Source organism: Manacus vitellinus, unplaced genomic scaffold, assembly GCF_001715985.3.
Source record: "Manacus vitellinus isolate BGI_N305 unplaced genomic scaffold, ASM171598v3 scaffold_3_pilon, whole genome shotgun sequence".
Lineage (NCBI taxonomy): Eukaryota > Metazoa > Chordata > Aves > Passeriformes > Pipridae > Manacus > Manacus vitellinus.
The window spans coordinates 16,055,398-16,073,512 of NW_021940535.1; the positions used below are offsets into that span (position 1 = coordinate 16,055,398).

At 35.9% G+C, this 18,115-nt stretch overlaps 1 protein-coding gene across 1 annotated transcript in view; it reads left to right on the top strand.

Annotated features, from left to right (window-relative positions):
* Window positions 1–18,115, top strand: part of NEK10 (NIMA related kinase 10) — a 91,754-nt gene that overhangs the window by 38,789 nt on the left and 34,850 nt on the right. Inside the window, 3 exon segments of the mRNA XM_025895402.2 lie at window positions 9,680–9,809; window positions 10,400–10,470; window positions 13,990–14,211. Coding sequence (XP_025751187.2) covers window positions 9,680–9,809; window positions 10,400–10,470; window positions 13,990–14,211 — 423 coding nt within the window.

Here is an 18,115-nt window from a genome sequence, read left to right on the forward strand (position 1 = left end):
CTTAAACAGTTATTTTAGGATGAGATGAATCAACCACCTGATGTGCCTATCTCTCTTCATTTGCTACACAGGGATCTGAGCATAAATCTAACTTAGAGGAGTTTAAAGTTAGGTGAAATTGACACCTTATATGAAATCAGTTATTAAAGATTGAGGTTTATTTTAGAGTTGTTGTAGTATTGGATTTGCTACTGTTTGTAGATCTTTTTGCAGATGCCTACTTTTCCGTATCTCCCTTTAAAATATAAAGACTTATGCCCTTTCTTTATAAGCTTGGTTAGCTGGACAAAGGCACTGACTGAAGTTCATTCCTAAAGGCATATATCTCATTTAGAAAAATCCTTTGCCATTTTTTAAATGTTCAGATTTCTGTTCCACAGATAAAAGGAAAAAAATATTTTCTTGAGCAGTTTATAGAGTTACAGACTTAAGGCAGTTCCTTAACCATTTTACATGAAATTTGGATATTAAGTCTTAGAAGTACCTGTCAGATGTATGTTAGCAGTACCTTTTTAGAATATGAGTGTTTCAGGTTTTTTATGTATATGGATAACACTTTGCCACAACTTACAGATACAATTTGTCTACAACATTTCTTTTTAAACTGACAGCTTGACAATTTGCTAGATATTTTTGTATAAATAAGAACAGATGTATGGACTGTACAGTGATGCTTGATTTTAATAATATAAATAACAAATCACACTGAAAGGAAATTTTATTTTGTAAGTTTCGGAATCTGGCTTATAGTTCCTCTTGTTGTTTCAGACTTTGATCCACAATATGTCTGAAGGAATAATGGTGTAAATTAGAACTGTATTGTGTTTTTCTGTTTTAAGCCTCCCAGAGGAACTGTATGTAATAATGGAACACTAAATTATGTATTAATGATACTTTGATTTGTCCTTATAGCTTACTCACAGATGCATATGATAATCTTGAAAATTCAGAAGCATAAAAAAGATGAAACAGCTGGGCACAGAGTTTAGTTAGATAGCTGTATTTTTATTACAGTGTGAAAGGTGATACTTCATTACATTCTTCGGTAATAGTAAGACAACTGAAGAAAGAAGCAGCTTGATCTTCAGATCACATTTTCTAATAGAACCTACAAGGCTTTTTAAATTGTCCTTGAAAAAAATTATTAAAAAAGTGAAGACCGAGCAATTTTAAACACTGACTCCCAGCAAGTCTTTTCTGCAGATTGACAAATACAGCAGGTAGACGAGAAGGCCAGATTCCAACTGAATTGTATCTTTATGATATATTGTATCTTTATGAGATTTGTATCTTTATGAGATATTTTCCCAATATGCCTAGACGCTCTATTGTGATGATGGGAAAAAACATTGCAAATAGATGTGTGGTCAACATAAAGGATACCTGTTGATACCTGGAATCTTGCATTATGCTGAGAGTTCTCCCAGTTTTTGTAGACAATGTAACTCAATAGTACTGTACGCTGAGTGCTCCCAAATTGCTTTGTTTTGCAATGAAACATTCTGGCTGGAAAATTCTAGACACCCAAAATATATCTTTGAGTAGGAGTATGGATATACATATACACACATAACACAGTCATTGGTCACAGCCGGCACGGCTTCAGGAGAGGAAAGTCCTGCTTATCAAACCCAATTTCCTTTTATGACAAGGTAACCCAGCTAGCTGATCAAGGGAAGCCAGTTGATGTAATCTTTTTGGATTTCAGTAAAGCTTTCGATACTGTCTCTCACAGGATCCTTCTGGGCAAAATGTCCAGGACAGCTGGATAACCACATTATGTGGTGGGTGAGCAGTTGGCTCACGGGTCGAGCACAGAGGGTAATAGTGAATGGGGTAACATCAGACTGGTGACCTGTCCCTAGTGGGGTTCCACAGGGCTCCATCTTGGGCCCTGTGCTCTTCAACATCTTCATAAATGACTTGGATGCAGGACTGGAAAGGATACTAAGCAAGTTTGCAGATGACACAAAACTGAGAGGAGCTGTTGACTCCCTCAAAGGCAGGGAGGCCCTGCAGAGAGACCTTGACAAATTAGAGGACTGGGCAATCACCAACCATATGAAGTTCAACAAGGGAAAGTGCCGGATTCTGCACATGGGATGGGGCAACCTGGGTGTTTGTACAGACTGGGGAATGAGGTGCTGGAAAGCAGTGCCAAGGAAAGGGACCTGGGGGTCCTGGTCAATGGCAAGTTGACTATGAGTCAGCAGTGCCCTGACAGCCAGGAGGGCCAACCATGTCCTGGGGGGCATCAGGCAAAGCATCGCCAGCCAGTTGAGGGAGGGGATTGTCCTGCTCTGCAGGTGCAGCCTCACCTTGAATATTGTGTGCAGTTTTGGACACCACAATATAAGAAAGATACTAAGCTATTAGAGAATGTGCAAAGGAGGACAGTGAAGATGGTGAAGGGCCTTGAGGGGAAGCCGTATGAAGAGCAACTGAGGTCACTTGATCTGTTCAGCCTGGAGAAGAGGAGACTGAGGGGAGACCTCATTGCAGTTTACAACTTCCTCGTGGGTGAAAGAGGAGGGGTAGACACTGATCTCTTTTCTGTGGTTACCAGTGACAGAACCCAAAAGAATGGCCTGAAGTTGTGTCAAGAGAGGTTTAGGTTGGATATTAGGAAAAGGTTCTTCCCCCACAGGGTGGTTGGGCACTGGAACAGGCTCCCCAGGAAAATGATCACAGCCCCAAGCCTGACAGAGTTCAAGAAGCATTTGGATGATACTCTTGGGCACGTGGCATGACTATTGGGAATGGTCCTGTGCAGGGCCAGGATTTGGACTTGATGACCCTTGTAGGTCCCTTCCAACTCAGCTTATTCTGTGATTCTGTTTTTCTGTGATATATAGGTATGCGCATATATATTGAGACATACATAAACATGCAGACACACACACACAGTTATGAGAAATCAATGAATGTTCATACTTGTAGAGATTTTAATTCAGTTTAGATAGCATTAAACAGACACTGTCATACTTTTTTTGTTTGTTTGTTTGTTTAATTCATTGTTCAACAATGTCAAATTAAGCATGGATTGTTTTATCCAGTTAGCAAACTGTTTCTGGTATAACTACATTCAAAGGAAGTTGTCATATTGATGTCTTCCGTGCTTTCAAGTACATATGACATTTTACATTACAAGAATTCTTGGCAACTACTTTTGTTCTACTGCAGCCATTGATACTTATGCCAGAGACTTTGAAATTGCCTGGTGGTGTCCCAGCAAGTACGGCCATATCTAGGAATTTTTGGAAGATGTTGTTTTCCATGTATTCAATCATGAGAACATTTAGATATGGATTTCTTGGGAAACTTTGATGTCTCAATGAACATCCATGAAATACATCCTTCAGCTTTAAAGATACTTTTTAAGAAGACACTTGTGCAATGAAGTGCATTGCTCTATGAAATTCAGAAAGCGCTGAAGTTAGCACTTGTTTTCTCTAGCACTAAAAGTTCATAGGTGTAAAAGCAGTGGAAGTATAATGGTCTGCACATGATAAAAAAGTGAGGAGTTCAAAGATGGAGAACATGTAGTAGTTGAATGTAACTTGCAGGTCTTCTACTTCTGAGTATGAAAACAGAAGTCCTCACAATGAGATTCTTCTGCTCTTTTCAGCAGGTTTTTATATAGCCTTTGTTCTCAGAAAGAAGAACTAGTAAGAAATATGCAGAAGTTTTTTATACATTTTCTGTGATATAAACTGTGTCAATGAAATGATTAAAGGGAAAAAATCCAATTGTGAAAAAAAAAACCAAACTGCAACAGCTGTACTCCTGTGCAAACACAAGCATTTGCGTAAACGTAATGATAAACTAGATTAGAGAACTGAGCTGGCTAAAAAATAGTTTGGGTCTTTGGTCTGATGTATAATACAGCTGTAGAGGTACTTGTGCTGGAACAGGAGAGCAGACAGTGGTGGAAAAGAGTGAGTGGGAACAGCAGGAGCAAGACACCATTTGACTGTCAATATTTTTCAAATATACAGCCTAAACAACTTACCACATGTGGGGCTGTCCTGGTCTTCACAGTTTCATGTGCACTTTAAGTTTTTGATGGGGAAAAAAGTAGGTATGAGTGACTCTTTGCACTTAAGAATTTGTAAGAGGATTTGGTGCTCTGAACATGCTTCTGCCTTGGATATTTAATGACTTAGGTATGAAGAAGGTTTTTGTTTAACAAAGCAATAGGAGTAAAGAACAATGGAATGAACTTTTTAAAAAATGTCATTTGATTTATATTAATACGTGATCTGGGTGAACTAGAAGTGAGTTGATGGCAGTTTTTCATGTGTTCTGGAACAATGTCGTCTTATACTGCAAGATCATAAATTATTTTTCAAAGTTAATATATTTGACATCTCTAAGCAATAGTATATAAAGTTAGCACACATCAAAACTTGAAGGTTTGTAGATGCAAAGAAATACAAATCAGTTGTCGAAGGTTAACTGGATGTCCATATCTTTGTTTTCAAAAGTGTGAGATGAAAAACCCAAAAAGTAAATTATAAAACATGTGGTTCTGCTTCAGAGAGAGAGGTACTGAATTTGTGCTGAAAGAAAGCAGTGAGTTAGTGAGTTCCCTAAATTGTTGATCAACAGCAGTGTAGCTGAGATTTACAGTGGTTTATTGCTAGGATCTTGGTTTTGAACATTTTTCAGTGATTATTGATGTTTTAGATTGAGACACTTTACACAAATTTATTACTAGTTGCAGTGAAGAGTGTTCTTCCACATCAAACTAGTGTTTAGGTTTTTTTGAAAAACATTAAGAAAAACACAAGGCAGGCATTATATAGTCAGCTGTATCCTACAACTGTTAGTGGCCTGTCACTGAATGTGGATTAGTTTTGCCTCTCTATAGACTAAATTATATGAATATAGAGGAACTTTCTGGGCAGAGACAGGCAATGCTTGGACTAGAAAATAAAAATATTGAGATTACACTGATGAGAGAGCTTACACATGAAAGTGGCCTCTCTTAGCTGACTTCACCCTTCTCAAAATTACATTCCCCACCTGATGGCAAGAGGATTTATGACACTGTAAAATTGCCATCTGAAGGTAGTAAATTTCTTCCTGTACATTTTAAAAAATGATGGAAATGATGAATTTTTCTCTAAATGTCAGTAGAAGTTTAGAATGCTTGAAAAGATGTCTTTTGTGAAGAAAATTTTATATATATATATATATAAAAAAATATGTAACGTAATTTGTAATGAGGAAAAAATGGTAGCAAGTTAGAAGGCAACATACTAAATTATTATAGACTTACTTGGCCTTACATTCAAAATAGAAAAGTGTGAAAGTAAAATTTTTGACTAGCAATTGAAAATCCTTTTCCTACTTCATCACTCAAGGGATAGACAGAATATTCCCAAAAGGCTTGTGTTGAATTCTTCATGTAGGTGAGAAATGCAAATAGCTAACAGCAGTGTTCTCAGGAGCTCTTTATTCAAATTGTCAGTTTTGTGGCTCTTGTTTCTTCTTCCATTGTTTTTACTGGTAATTATTGAAGCTATAATATTGAACGTGTATCTGTAGCTTACAGCAAACTAGCCAGAGAAAAACTGTGACAAGGAGCAACTGGGTTTCTATTTTTTTTTCTCTTTTGGGATGATGCTGATGGTGAGCAGCTATTTTTTTTTTTCCTTGTAGTTTTTTCCCCTTCTTTCTGTGACTCAGAGAACTGATTATAGAGTAAATGTAGTTTTTTTCACACTGGTTTCATAACTGTCTAGTTGAAACCATGTCTTATTTGAAAATAGTCCTCATACTTTATAGAATGCCATATACCAGCATGTTCTTACACCTGTTGGAAGCACCAGTGAACACTGTACTAAGATAACTCACAAGTGGCTTATTGAAGTTCTGTGCAGAGTGGGAAATCTTCACTGGTTTTGCCCCATATAAAGTCAGCCTGATAGTATTGACAACATTTTTTATAAGTTTTAGAAACTCTAGGAAATTAATGCTTCATTCCCCCATCTCCTCTTTTCTTCCCTCTCCAAATTCAGGATTTCTTTCTTCATTTTGAAACTTCTGTCTACTAATAACTGATGTGAATGTGAGCTAATTGAGTGAGGATAGTCCTCTATCATATAGCTGTGTGTTAGTGCAAATATAGCAGATTCAGTTTTAATTTAAAAGTATTCTTAAAGAAAAACCATGACAAAATAACATCGGTAAGCAAACTTATAAATGAAAACTTGATTGCAAAAATATCTCCAAGGCCATGTAGAGATGATTTAGTTAAATGTGTTTGATATCTTACAAGTAACACAAATACTGAAAACATTTGGTTATTATAATTTTTTTAAAATCCTAATTAAAAATGTAGGGTAGTACGGAAAGCTATCTTCTGTATTTAAAGTAGCTGCTTAAAATTTTGTAGAAGTAGTTCAAAAGAAAAAAAAAGTAACTCTTTGGATTAAGCAATGGCTCATTTTAAGGCTTTTGGCATAGAAGACTTTGTTATTAAGAATAAAAACAATGCTTGTATATTGAACAAGAGTGAACTTTCTGAGAAACAATTATAAAATTGTGTGTTAGATGCTGAGAATTAGGACACTTATTCTGTAGATATAATTTTGTGTCTTTCATTTAGAAGAATTTTTGCTGCGGACATTTTTTTAGTAAAGGACCCCCTTATAGTTAACATAATGTTCCTGGAGTAAGCTTTTTCAGCTTGAATATGTAATTTGGAAATGACCAGTTATTTGTAAACTTAGATGAAAACTGCAGTGATTATCTTGAATATGTTAGCTGCAAGAATTAAATTACTAATTAGATAAGTATCTGTCACCACTTTTAATAACTGTGGATATCAGAGAGCATGGCATCAATACTGCTGCTTTGTGGCAGTAAAAGCAGCCCTTGAAGCAATGGAAATGTCATTCTTTATCAACTAGAGTTCCCCCCTGTTCTGTGTTCTGTTTTGACACTGAATACATTTGAAACTGATGCAGACATCTGTTTGCTAAAAATTTAATTAGTACCATTGTTCTTTTTCAGCCAATTGAGATCTCTAAATCTAAGAATTAAAGAGGAATCCTGCCTTTACAAATAAACCGAGAAAAGGTCATACCACCACTATGCCCTTAAATTTTCAGTGTTTGTGAGTAAGACTGGTTCTACTCATTCTTTCTGGTCTTGACCAGACAGTGACAGTTTATACACAGTTGTCAACTGAATCAGGCAAACCATATGTACTCCCACCACCCTCCTGTTTGTGGGTGTCAGTGTATAGGAACAGAAGTGGGTACTTTCTCTGCTTGGCATCCCTCAACAGCGTGGATCCAAAAGATGCAACTGGCTGCAGAACTGTTTTGCTAGTCAACAAGTACTGTACCCCACCCACATTTATAACTAGCAGATGGTGAGGCAAGCCTGGAGAGCATGGTGAGGGATTTCACAACATCTCTTAAAAGCAAATAAATAATATTTGAAAATCCTATTTAAAAAATCTAAATTACAGTATGAATTAACCATAGAAGTATAGCATCATATAAGTATGGGATTTTATATTTGCTCTAAAACTTTCATGGTCACCTTAAAAAAATATTACTTAGCTAATTTAAAGTATTTCTTAAGCATGAGACAGTATTTTTTATGGTGTTGGTCATCCTAATGCTCTAAATATCAGAGACTTCTGACTAAGACATTTGTTCTGGAAGAAGAGATCAAATAGTACTCTGCTGCAAGTCCTCCTTTTGATTAAAAAAAGGGAAAAGAAAAAGGCGTTAGATGTGCATTTAGAACACGAAATCTTTCAGCATGAATAAACAGAACAAATTACTTCATTAACTTCCAGCTATTGTGCATCTGTGTGAAACCATGCTAAAACTACAACTTTGTCAGCACTATATTCTTTCTGTGATTTCCAAATCATAGCATTATTTTTTTCAAGTCTGTTTGCTCTGGACATCAAGCGAGGTTCTTCTCTGCTGTTCACAAACACAAGATTCTGCAGGCCAGCTAATGGGTGCTTCTGTTTCTCTCATGATTGTATTCAACTTACTCTTCCTGTGAGTGCTATGCATTGTGCAGCATTTTGCATAGTTACATAGATTTGGCTTGAATAATCTCAATTTGGTATTTTAATATAATTTAGTCCTTTAAAAATAGTAATTTTTAACTTGATCTCTATGCATGAAAATTATCACTAGAATGAAAGACTGGAATTCAAGTCAGATTTATTTTTCTGGATAGGAGCATGCTTAGAACTTTACAAAGACAGGGACTTTGCCTTACTGAGCTCACCATCTATCTAAGTTGCTATACTGATGTTTACTCTAATAGACACTTCTAATACATAAAAATGAAATTTCCACAAAGTCGTGAGTTACTGTCACAGACCATCACAGACAGTGTGATTGCAGAAATGCTATTTTGTTCTAACACCATATTCAATATCCCGTATTCCACTCTATTGTTATGTAACAGCAGCAGAAGATTCAAGAAAAATTGCTAATTAGGTTTCCCTCAGGAATCTGTATCTCACTTGATCAATTTTATCAGAAGTGTGTGACCTGTTAGTTTCTCTCACCTTCCTGCACTGTGACCTCTGTTCTGCCTTTCTATTCTGTTAAATGAATTTAATTTATCTTATCATAATTTATCTTGGGACTTCATCCCATTTATTTTAAAAATCTGTTTTCTGCATTTTATACATAGCAGCAGGACATCTTCTAGCATCATTAACTGAATTTACACAGTACCTCTCAGGTCCAAAATAAGGCATTTTACCAAAGATATCAGTAGTATAATTATGAAGTTGATATAGTGGTTCCAAATTCTAAGCTGAAGGGGGTAACGTAAAGAAGTAGGTTTTCAAGTTGATTTTCAGATGAAAGAAGTCAAGTAGTTTTTGTATCTCTGAATGATTACAGAGAGAAAAAAATAAGTGCAAAAAACCCTCAAACCACATCCTGTGATATGACTCTTACTGCTAAGACTTGACCTCCAACATCAGAATATACCTACTAATATAAATTATTATCATCCAAGTTCATGAAAAGTACTGAAGAAATTAGAAAAGGGAAGTGGAGTCTGAAATTGCTGCCTTCTTCCATTTGCTTTAAATGGATCTTTACAATATTTTTTTGTATTGTCATCTGGCTGGCTGCTGAGTGTCCACGCTGCATCCTCACACAAATGCATTACAGTAGTTTTAAGAGGATGAAAATGATACAATGAGTAAAGTTTATTGACTTACATTAATAGCAAACCTGTATCCATTAGCATTCTAAATATGGGAGTTGAATTTAAATCTTTCTGATATCTGAATTACAAGACGATGTGATATACTTATTTATTCTCTAGTCCATTTTATTGAAATGCCATACTGTAAACAAGTTCTAAATGCTGTAGTTCACTTGTATCCATTAAGTCCAAAGACATAAAATGAGTGGAAAGGACAAGTGAACAACATAAAACCCACTAGTGTTATGAGAAGAACTTCAGTAGAGGTCGAAAAGCTATTAATTGTGCTTCCTCTTAAAGAATTTGGCTGATAAAGGAAATAAATGCAGCCTTTTGAATGTAATTGTGTGTGCTCTGAAATTATGTTGTAGTGACTAACTAAATATTGGGTGGGGTTTTTTAGAAAATAAGCCTACTTCTAGGTGAATTCATTCAATGCTTGTGACTTGCATTGCTTTCTACTTAGTCCTGAAGTTGAAAAGAGTGAACCGTATGGAGAAAAGGCTGATGTCTGGGCTGCAGGATGCATCCTTTATCAGATGGCAACTCTGAACCCACCATTTTACAGCACCAATATGCTCTCCTTGGCTACTAAGGTATTCAGATTTGCGAGATCAATGTACCAGTTATTTCTGCATGTGTTCCCATGATCCGTGGGAATTTGTTTAAGGTTATAGATGCACAAACTGCTCTCAGTTCTAGTGTGTGAATGAGCACAAGTGTTTATCATTGTGTGAGTTGGTATCTTGCCATTCTAATTGCAAAAATTGCTTGTAAATATTAATCTCTTATTACCTCTCAGACTAGCATATTTTACTCATTGCATTTAGTGATAGGAGCTTCAGATATATAAAATTGCTTGATGTAATAATATTGGATTTTCTACAGCGTTGTGTATCTACATCTTCGGAAGATTTCATAAATTAAAATAAATAATTGGGGGTTTGTGTTTGTTGTTTCCTTGATTTTGATATTGTAGCACTTTAGTCTGCAGTGATTATATACATTAATGTGGATACCCAATTGGAAGTGATATTCTGCATTAGAAGATGTGTTTAAGTTGTTTTGCAAGTTAGAGCTGCTGATGTCATGCCCATCAATAAAGAAACAATGTTTATCATACGGGATCTTGAAATAAATAATGGAGTGTTTTTCTTCAACAAACTCTAGATTATTTATTTTTCAGATAGTAGGGGCTATGTATGAACCTGTGCAAGAAGGACTGTACTCTGAAAAAGTATCATTTACCATTAAGAGGTAATTACTCATCTCATTTTATTTCGACATCCTTCTGAAAAGATGTTTTTGTTTTCTGTGCTTCCAGCAGAGATAATGTGACAGTTTGCAGACTTAAGCAACTGCCAGTATTTGTCTCTGAAAAGGAAATATCTTTAGATTTAAGGAAAAACAGAGGTATCTCCTTACCTCAATAATAACATCTACAATACAGCTGCACACATGCAACAGGAAAACATACCGGTATAGTCAACACATTCATTTAGCCAGTATACTCTTTAAATTTTTAAATTTAACAATATCAACACTGTAGTTAATTCCCTACACATCAATTTTTTTCCCCCATGAAAATACAGCATTTTGAGTAATATTCAAATACAGATTATGGTCAAGGAAGTAACCCTGTTACAGTATTATTTATAGATCACTGTGTGATCACATTCATAGTTTTTCTGTTTATTTGACTGATGGAAATATGTTTTCCACTGCCTTATAATCCTGTTAGCATGATAGCAGAGATAACAAAGCAGAGAGAATGCAGTAATGGAGGAAAAAATGAGACTGTATTTGTTCTACTCACTCATCACATATTTCTCTTAGCTATGTTTACATCTTTCTGGTGATAATGTCATGTGTAAAGCAAAGCACAGAGTGAAGTGGAGATCTAGCTCCCTTGATTTTTCCATTGTAGAAAAAGCCCCACTTAGCACAAAAATGCTTACACTTTCTCAGATATGCAATTCCATCTCTAAAAAAGCACTGTACTGTATAAAGACTAAGGGTTTTATACTATGTTTTATTGTACAAAAAGGTTTCTATTATTTAAAGACCCTGAGAATGAAGGACAACAATGGCGAGTATAGGTGCTAATAGTGCTAAAATTTATGTTTAGGAGATTTGGAAATTAATTTTAATGAAAATATTAAAATTTTTACATTACCTAATGATTTCTCTACATATTTTAATAGCATGAGAAGCATAAAGTGTTGTTTGTTTTTATTTGTTTTATTTTTAATATTATCTCTTACTATGGGTTAATTCTTAAATTAAGGCTTTGTTTAGGTTGTGAGATATTTAGAAAGAATAAGGAACATTAAAGAAAAGCAGTAATAATGAGATTTTAGTTATAATATATGTGAGGAAAAATTAACAGAAAAGGAGCTATTTTTGAATGACTGAAACACAATACATATTCAAAGATGAATGTCATAAATAGAAAAATAATTTCTTGATCATGATTAGAAAAAACATTGAAAGCTTAATGTTGTAACTGTAAATTTGCATTTAGCGTTATTCTTCTTCTTCGGTATTGTTATTAAAATACAGTTTTATTGGATTAAACTACAAAAGAAAGTTCTGGAATCATAATCACCGAAGTTTTTCAGAGCTGAACATCAATCTAGTTGGTGTTTAGTCATAAATCATTTCTAGATGCATGGGAAATGGAAATAGAACTCATGAGAAATGTTTTATAGCTCACATTGTTCTGGGAAATTTTGACCAATTTCAGTGGACTAAAAAGAAAAAATTAAAAAATCCCAAACAAGAATATTTCTTAAGGGTGAAAAACTTGCACCTCTTCAAAAGAAATATAAAATTTCAAGTAAAACAGATTTTAAAAGTTATGGAAATTATTTAAATTAATGTATTTGAGAGTATTTAAACAAAAAAGATTAAAATCAAGGAGTTCAAGTATTGTAAAATATTTTCAGAACTGCTACTTCACGTGGCAGTTGTGTTTTACTTAGAACTGTTTTAGGAATAATAAACCATTCTGTGACTTTCTTTAAAGAAGAGTGTTGGGTTATGTGTGTTAGCAGGTCAATAGTACTCTGTAGGGAAATTGTAGTAAATTATCAGGTTCACTGGAGTTAAGATTTAAGAGTTTTGTAGTGCATGCAGAACTGTCCCTATCAGCTTTTCTGTCCTACATTGCATACAAAATATTCTGGGGATTTAAAAATAGATCTAATAGTATATTATTTCAGTCACTAAACAGCTACCTAGGGTGCCTGAAACAAGAACCATAGAACTGTAAAGTAATTTAGATTGGAAGGGGCCCCTGGAAGTCGTCTAGTCCTGAAGTCCTTTGTTGTAACAATACGATCTCTCTCACTTCTCTTGGGATTTTGAACTCCACAGTCTGATGGCTGCTGTAGCCAAGGCTGTCCTTAATCTTCACATCCTTGTCTGGTTCATCCTTGTCTGGTTCTTCCTTGTCTGTAAGCAGCAGATCTGGCAGAGTGCCTTTGCTAGTTAGCTTCTGAATCAGCTTCACCAAGAAATTGTCATCAGCAGATTCCAGAAGTCTCCTGATTGCTGCAGTCAACCATCCCATCAACAGATATTAGGGTGGTTAATAGGCCCCAATGAGTATGAGTGTTTACCATCACAAAGCTTCCTCCATCTGTCCAACAAAGGCTTCATTGACTTCCTCTTTGGTTTTATGTGGTTTATAGCAGGTGTCTACCACAATGTCACCCATGTTGGTCTGTTCCTCTGATCCTCACTCATAAGCTTTTGACTATACACAGTCAGGTTGCACCCACCCTGACCTGAGCCTTTCCTCCTCACTGATAGAATTAAGGAGATCACCATCTCTGTTCAGTGTCCTTCACACTTGATCCCAGTGCACTGTAGTTACTTTCAGTGTGTTCGGAGTTGACCCTGATAGTGTTATTTGTGCCCATATGAATGAACAGCAAGAAGTAATAGCCCAAGGGTCAGGATGAATCAGTAGTATCTCCACAATGTCCTGAGTCCAAGCAACAGACATCACAGGCACCAAATCAGATCAAGTAGATGGATGCCTCTGTTCCTCAGCCTCAAATGACTGTCAGCTACTGCATCTTATTTGTGATGTGAACTCTTGATTCAGACTCACCTGGCTCTGATGTGTCCTCCATTAGGTCTTATTCTTCCTCACCTTTTGGTAGGTCACTATACCTATTCTGTAATTATATATCTGTAGTTAGAGGAAAAGCCTTCCTTCTCTTGGCAGAAGTCACAAGTCTCCAATCTAGCTCCTCTTGGGAGCCTCCATCCACTGATTCTTTGAGGGTAAGCTCTAGATTTTCCTCCTTCTTTGCATTGTTTTGAGAGCGTTGTTTGTCTCTGCAAAGTCTCTGTGAAAATCGTGACATTCTCCTGTAAATCCTTCTGACAACACACTCCTCTCCTTCACAGATGCTTTGTTCAGTGGTGCAGCTCCTTGACTAGAGCACAGTCGCCACAAGGGAGGCAATGTCTCTCCCAGTCCCACGAATAGGCCCTGGGCACTCCCTAGTGTGTCTGGGGGTGCACAACTGCAGCCCCTAGTTGCAGTTTTGTCTGGATTGGTGCCAAGGATAATTGTTCCAGCTGATACCAGGGGCTGTGCTGTGGTATTTCAACGAGGCTGCACAGCATCAAACTGTCCCATGCAGAATGAACAGAGTGCTGGCCTGCAGGACTCCATAAATACCAGTGGAGAAATACAGTGGTGAAAAATGTTTGGGTTTTTTTTTAGAAATAAGTAAATAGAGAATATTATTTCTGTAGCTGCTTGACTCCTGATGCAGAGGCACGTCCAGACATAGTGGAGGTCAGCTCACTGCTGTCTGATGTTATGATGAAATACCTGGATGTTCTATCCACCTCTCATCTCATGTTGGAGAAGAAACTGGATCAGGAGAGGAGACAAACCCAGCAGTTCTTCATGGAGGCTAATCGAAATGCAGTAACCTATCACCATCAGCTTTCCATTTTATCACAAGTAAGTACGTGTATTAGACTTTATTTTTTCTTATCATTGTTTGCCATATCTGAGAAAATAACAAAGCAGAAAATAAATCAAAATGAATCCTCTTGTAACATTTTTCTGTGCGGGCTCTTTAATTTATTTTTAACAAGGTATTCATTAATATTTTTTTTTGCACATGCTTATGCAGGAAAAGTGACAGTATCTCAAAAACCAGTATCATTCCATGTTGGAAAATGGCATTGTTATGGAGGTTCTTGCAGTTTTGATAATATCTGATAACATTTAATTATTATTGCAGCCTTGAGAATGATTTGTGAATAGGAGAATATACACCTGGTTAGGGTGGAACGAATTGATAATCTTGTGTATGATTCATAAACAATGACACCTAGAAAATGGAACTTACACAAATATAATTTTTAAATACAGATTGCTAAATACAAACCCTTGATGCTGATAAGGTATTTGCTCATGTTTTCTAACTGCCTGATACAGTTCTGCAGAAATACTTCTTGCAGTTCTTCCATTTGCTTCAGGCTGTGTTTTAAGCACCCTTCATGAAGGACATCAGTATTTTACATAATGAACCAAACTTGTATATGATCTCAGAGAATTTATTTAGAAAATACAAGGATAATGTTTCTGTGTAGCAAAAGCGCACTGTGAAAATTATTGTTATGGTAATTGCAAAGCAAAGTTATAATTTACACAACCACTCTTGTCTGTTCAGAAGTTGAATCTATTAGATTCCTTTTGTCAGAGTTCAGTAGTTTGCACTGAAGAAATTCTGTGTAGGAAAAAGGTTTTCAGGAACACAATTTGGTCCCAAACTTTGGTCTTTATGTTCCTGGCTAAATGTAACACTTGTAGAAATTGTTAATATTTTTTTTCAATAGTTTTTTGACCTATCAGTCTAAGATCATTATTTTTATTATACCCTTTTTTTTCAAGGAGAAGAATGCCAAAAACTTCCAGAAGACTTTTAACAAACCACTATTTTTTGAAATGTAAGAGGTATTGGGATGCAAGAAAGATACAGAATAGAATTTTTAACTTAAAACAGTACAAGCAATTTTTTTCCATTTTTTAAAAAATGTTCTTACCCTACGCATTTGGAAGTTTGTTGTATTTCATTATTTTTTCATATCTTGATATAATCATTCTCTTGCATAACTGTGATGAAATTTGCAAAAAAATGTGCTATAAATGGAAAGATGCTATACTTGGGATTTACATGCAGTTATCTTGTCTTTAAAGAAGAGTCCCCTATCCAGACATTTGTAAGATATGATAGAACTGATAGTTTTTCATAGAAGGTTAGAGTACTTCTGTTTTGTATAAATACTTTGAAAATACACCTATCTACAAAAAGAAAAGAAAAATGCCTCTGTATTTTGGGTGATAATGGCTAATCTTCTTGAGGAAGAAATACTGTAGTTCTAGTTCCACTCCAGTAGATATTTTATATATTAAGGGAACATAAGATTCTGACAAAGATCCAGAACACTGAAGAACCAGAGGGGAATATAGCTTAGCACTGAGAAGTGGGAGACCTAACTGTGTGTCCTTGCTGTAAATAAGATAGAATAAACAGGCTAGGATCTTCCAAATTTCAGGGGAGTGCTGCAGAGCTTAGAAACAGAAGGAGCCATGTTGTTTCTTTCTTCCCGGTACTTTGGAAAATTTTATGAAGTTGGAGAATTTCTAACGAAGAGAATAATTTTTCCTGAAAAGTTTGTCTTTTGAAAAAATAGGGAATATTCTGACTAAAAGTGCTAGGAAGAATTTCAAGCAGCTGCTCCTGAAATAAAAACTCTGTGAGGTATAGACAGCCTAATTCATCTTAGTCAAGGCCCCAGCTATTCCACAGCCAAGTAATTTGTCATTTTTCTATGATGTCAGAGAATTCGGTGTTTCTGCCATGTAGTTCACTGTTTTGTTGAAGCCAACTATCTTATACTTTGTTTTTTCTACTGAAATGTACTTATGGCCTCCTTTTTCATCCCAGTTGTGTCATATTGTGAATGTTTCTGAAATAAGGACTGTACTCTCTTGCCTGCTTTATGGAACTAAGCAACAGAGATCTTTTGGAACCAGAGTGGAATCTGTTTTATAAGTATTGTAAGACTAGTTTGTAAGCAGGTAAGTAGGCAATTGAAAGGCATGTCAATAGATGATGTTGAAGTATAGTTATCTTGTGTGATAAGTATAGCATAAAATCCGTGCTTGAAAATAATCCTAGTAAAAAGAATCATTATCATATTCCCACATAAATTTGTATTTTTTGTTGTTTTCCATAGAAATTGTTGTTTATGTCAGAACAGAAGCAGATGTATGGGTGACAGGTCTTTAATAAAGTTAGTGTGTTCAGCTCTGAAAGGTTAAGGTTGCTGACATTATACAGGATAGAAAGGACCCAACAAGTAGTCATAATGGCAATAATTTTCTATCACATTGTACCTCTCATTTCAAGGTGATCAATATTACGTTTTCATGCTCAGGGTAGGAAGAGGTGGAGAGGAAAAAGGTATTTTGTGTAAGGTCACTGAACAGACTAGTGGCAAACCTGAGTTTTCTGTGTTTCAAGGCAAATATGAGTCTCAAAACAGTAGTTGATCTAACTAACAAATTATCTTTCTAGTGTTGTCCTTTGAAGAAATGAGTGTGTAGCCAAATAGTATTTTGATTTCTTTTTTGAAGTATATAGATTTGAAAAATTTGTTTGGTCTGTTTAGAAAAAGGTGAAATAAGTCACTTTTCTTACTTTGGAAATATATGTTTCATTACATGGGCATCATCCACGATTGTTTCATCTAGCATATATCCTGAAGTGTTTTTAACTTTTTTTCCATTGCCATATTTTTAATGTAAAATATAAATATACCTAAAACAATATAGAATGATGAATATTCAGATCTGTCCTGTCTTTTGAATGTGGTAGAGAAAAATGTAAGTTTTATAATTGGAGTGTGTCAGCTAAAAATATGTAACAGAATATGAGCCATTTGTACCTTCTGCTACTCTCAGAGAATATATTAAAAATGAGCAGACATGATAGACTACCTGTCTGATCAGAGCAACTTCCTTTTCTTAGTTTCTGTAGTGCTGATTCGTGCATGTGGCACACATATTCTGTCACATTTTTTCTCTATACCAGGTAATACCGTGTTCTTTAATTTTTGTATTAATAATGTCACTATATTCATTTCATTTTTAAATTAATCTATGCAAATCCATATATTCAGATCAAGTAACCAGTTAAGCAGAGTAAAGGGGGAAACTAAGATGCTTAGGTAATGGGAAAAGTAAGTCCAATTTTTTTTCTGAGTGTAGTCTGGTCTATGGAGTGGATCCACATTCCAGGTTAGTCAGGGCTAACAGAGTGTCAAAAGTCATTAACAGCGCTTGGTCTGACCTGGTCCATTTAGGTGGCCCTTAGCTGAGTGCTTTGTCCTAATGTTCAAGTGCACAAGAACTCTTATTAGCCAGGCTGGTCTCTGCATTTTTTTTGTTTTCACACTTGGATGGGTAAATCTTCCCCTAACCCAGCATGCTGGGGGGTGTGGCATATAGGCCACGGTGAGTCATCTTCCGTTTAGGTTGGATTTTAGCTGCAGGTCAGCACTGGCCCTCCCAGGCTAATCTGTAGGTAACAAGGTGCTGTGCTTCTGGTGGACTAGGATGCTGCTGCTGGAAAACACACTGATTATTCTGTTTGCAGGCAGCCTGGCTGCTGCTTATGCTAAGAAGCCTGCCTACCTCTCTCCTGCAGAATCTGTTCAACTTGTTATTGGTTAGAAATACTGAAAGAAGCAGCATAACTGTTTTCAAACAGGACTATATCTAAATGACTAAATCTGAACTAAAGAGCCTGGCTGATGGGAGTTTCCTGGCTTCTCTTTGTGACATAACCCTCAATAATCT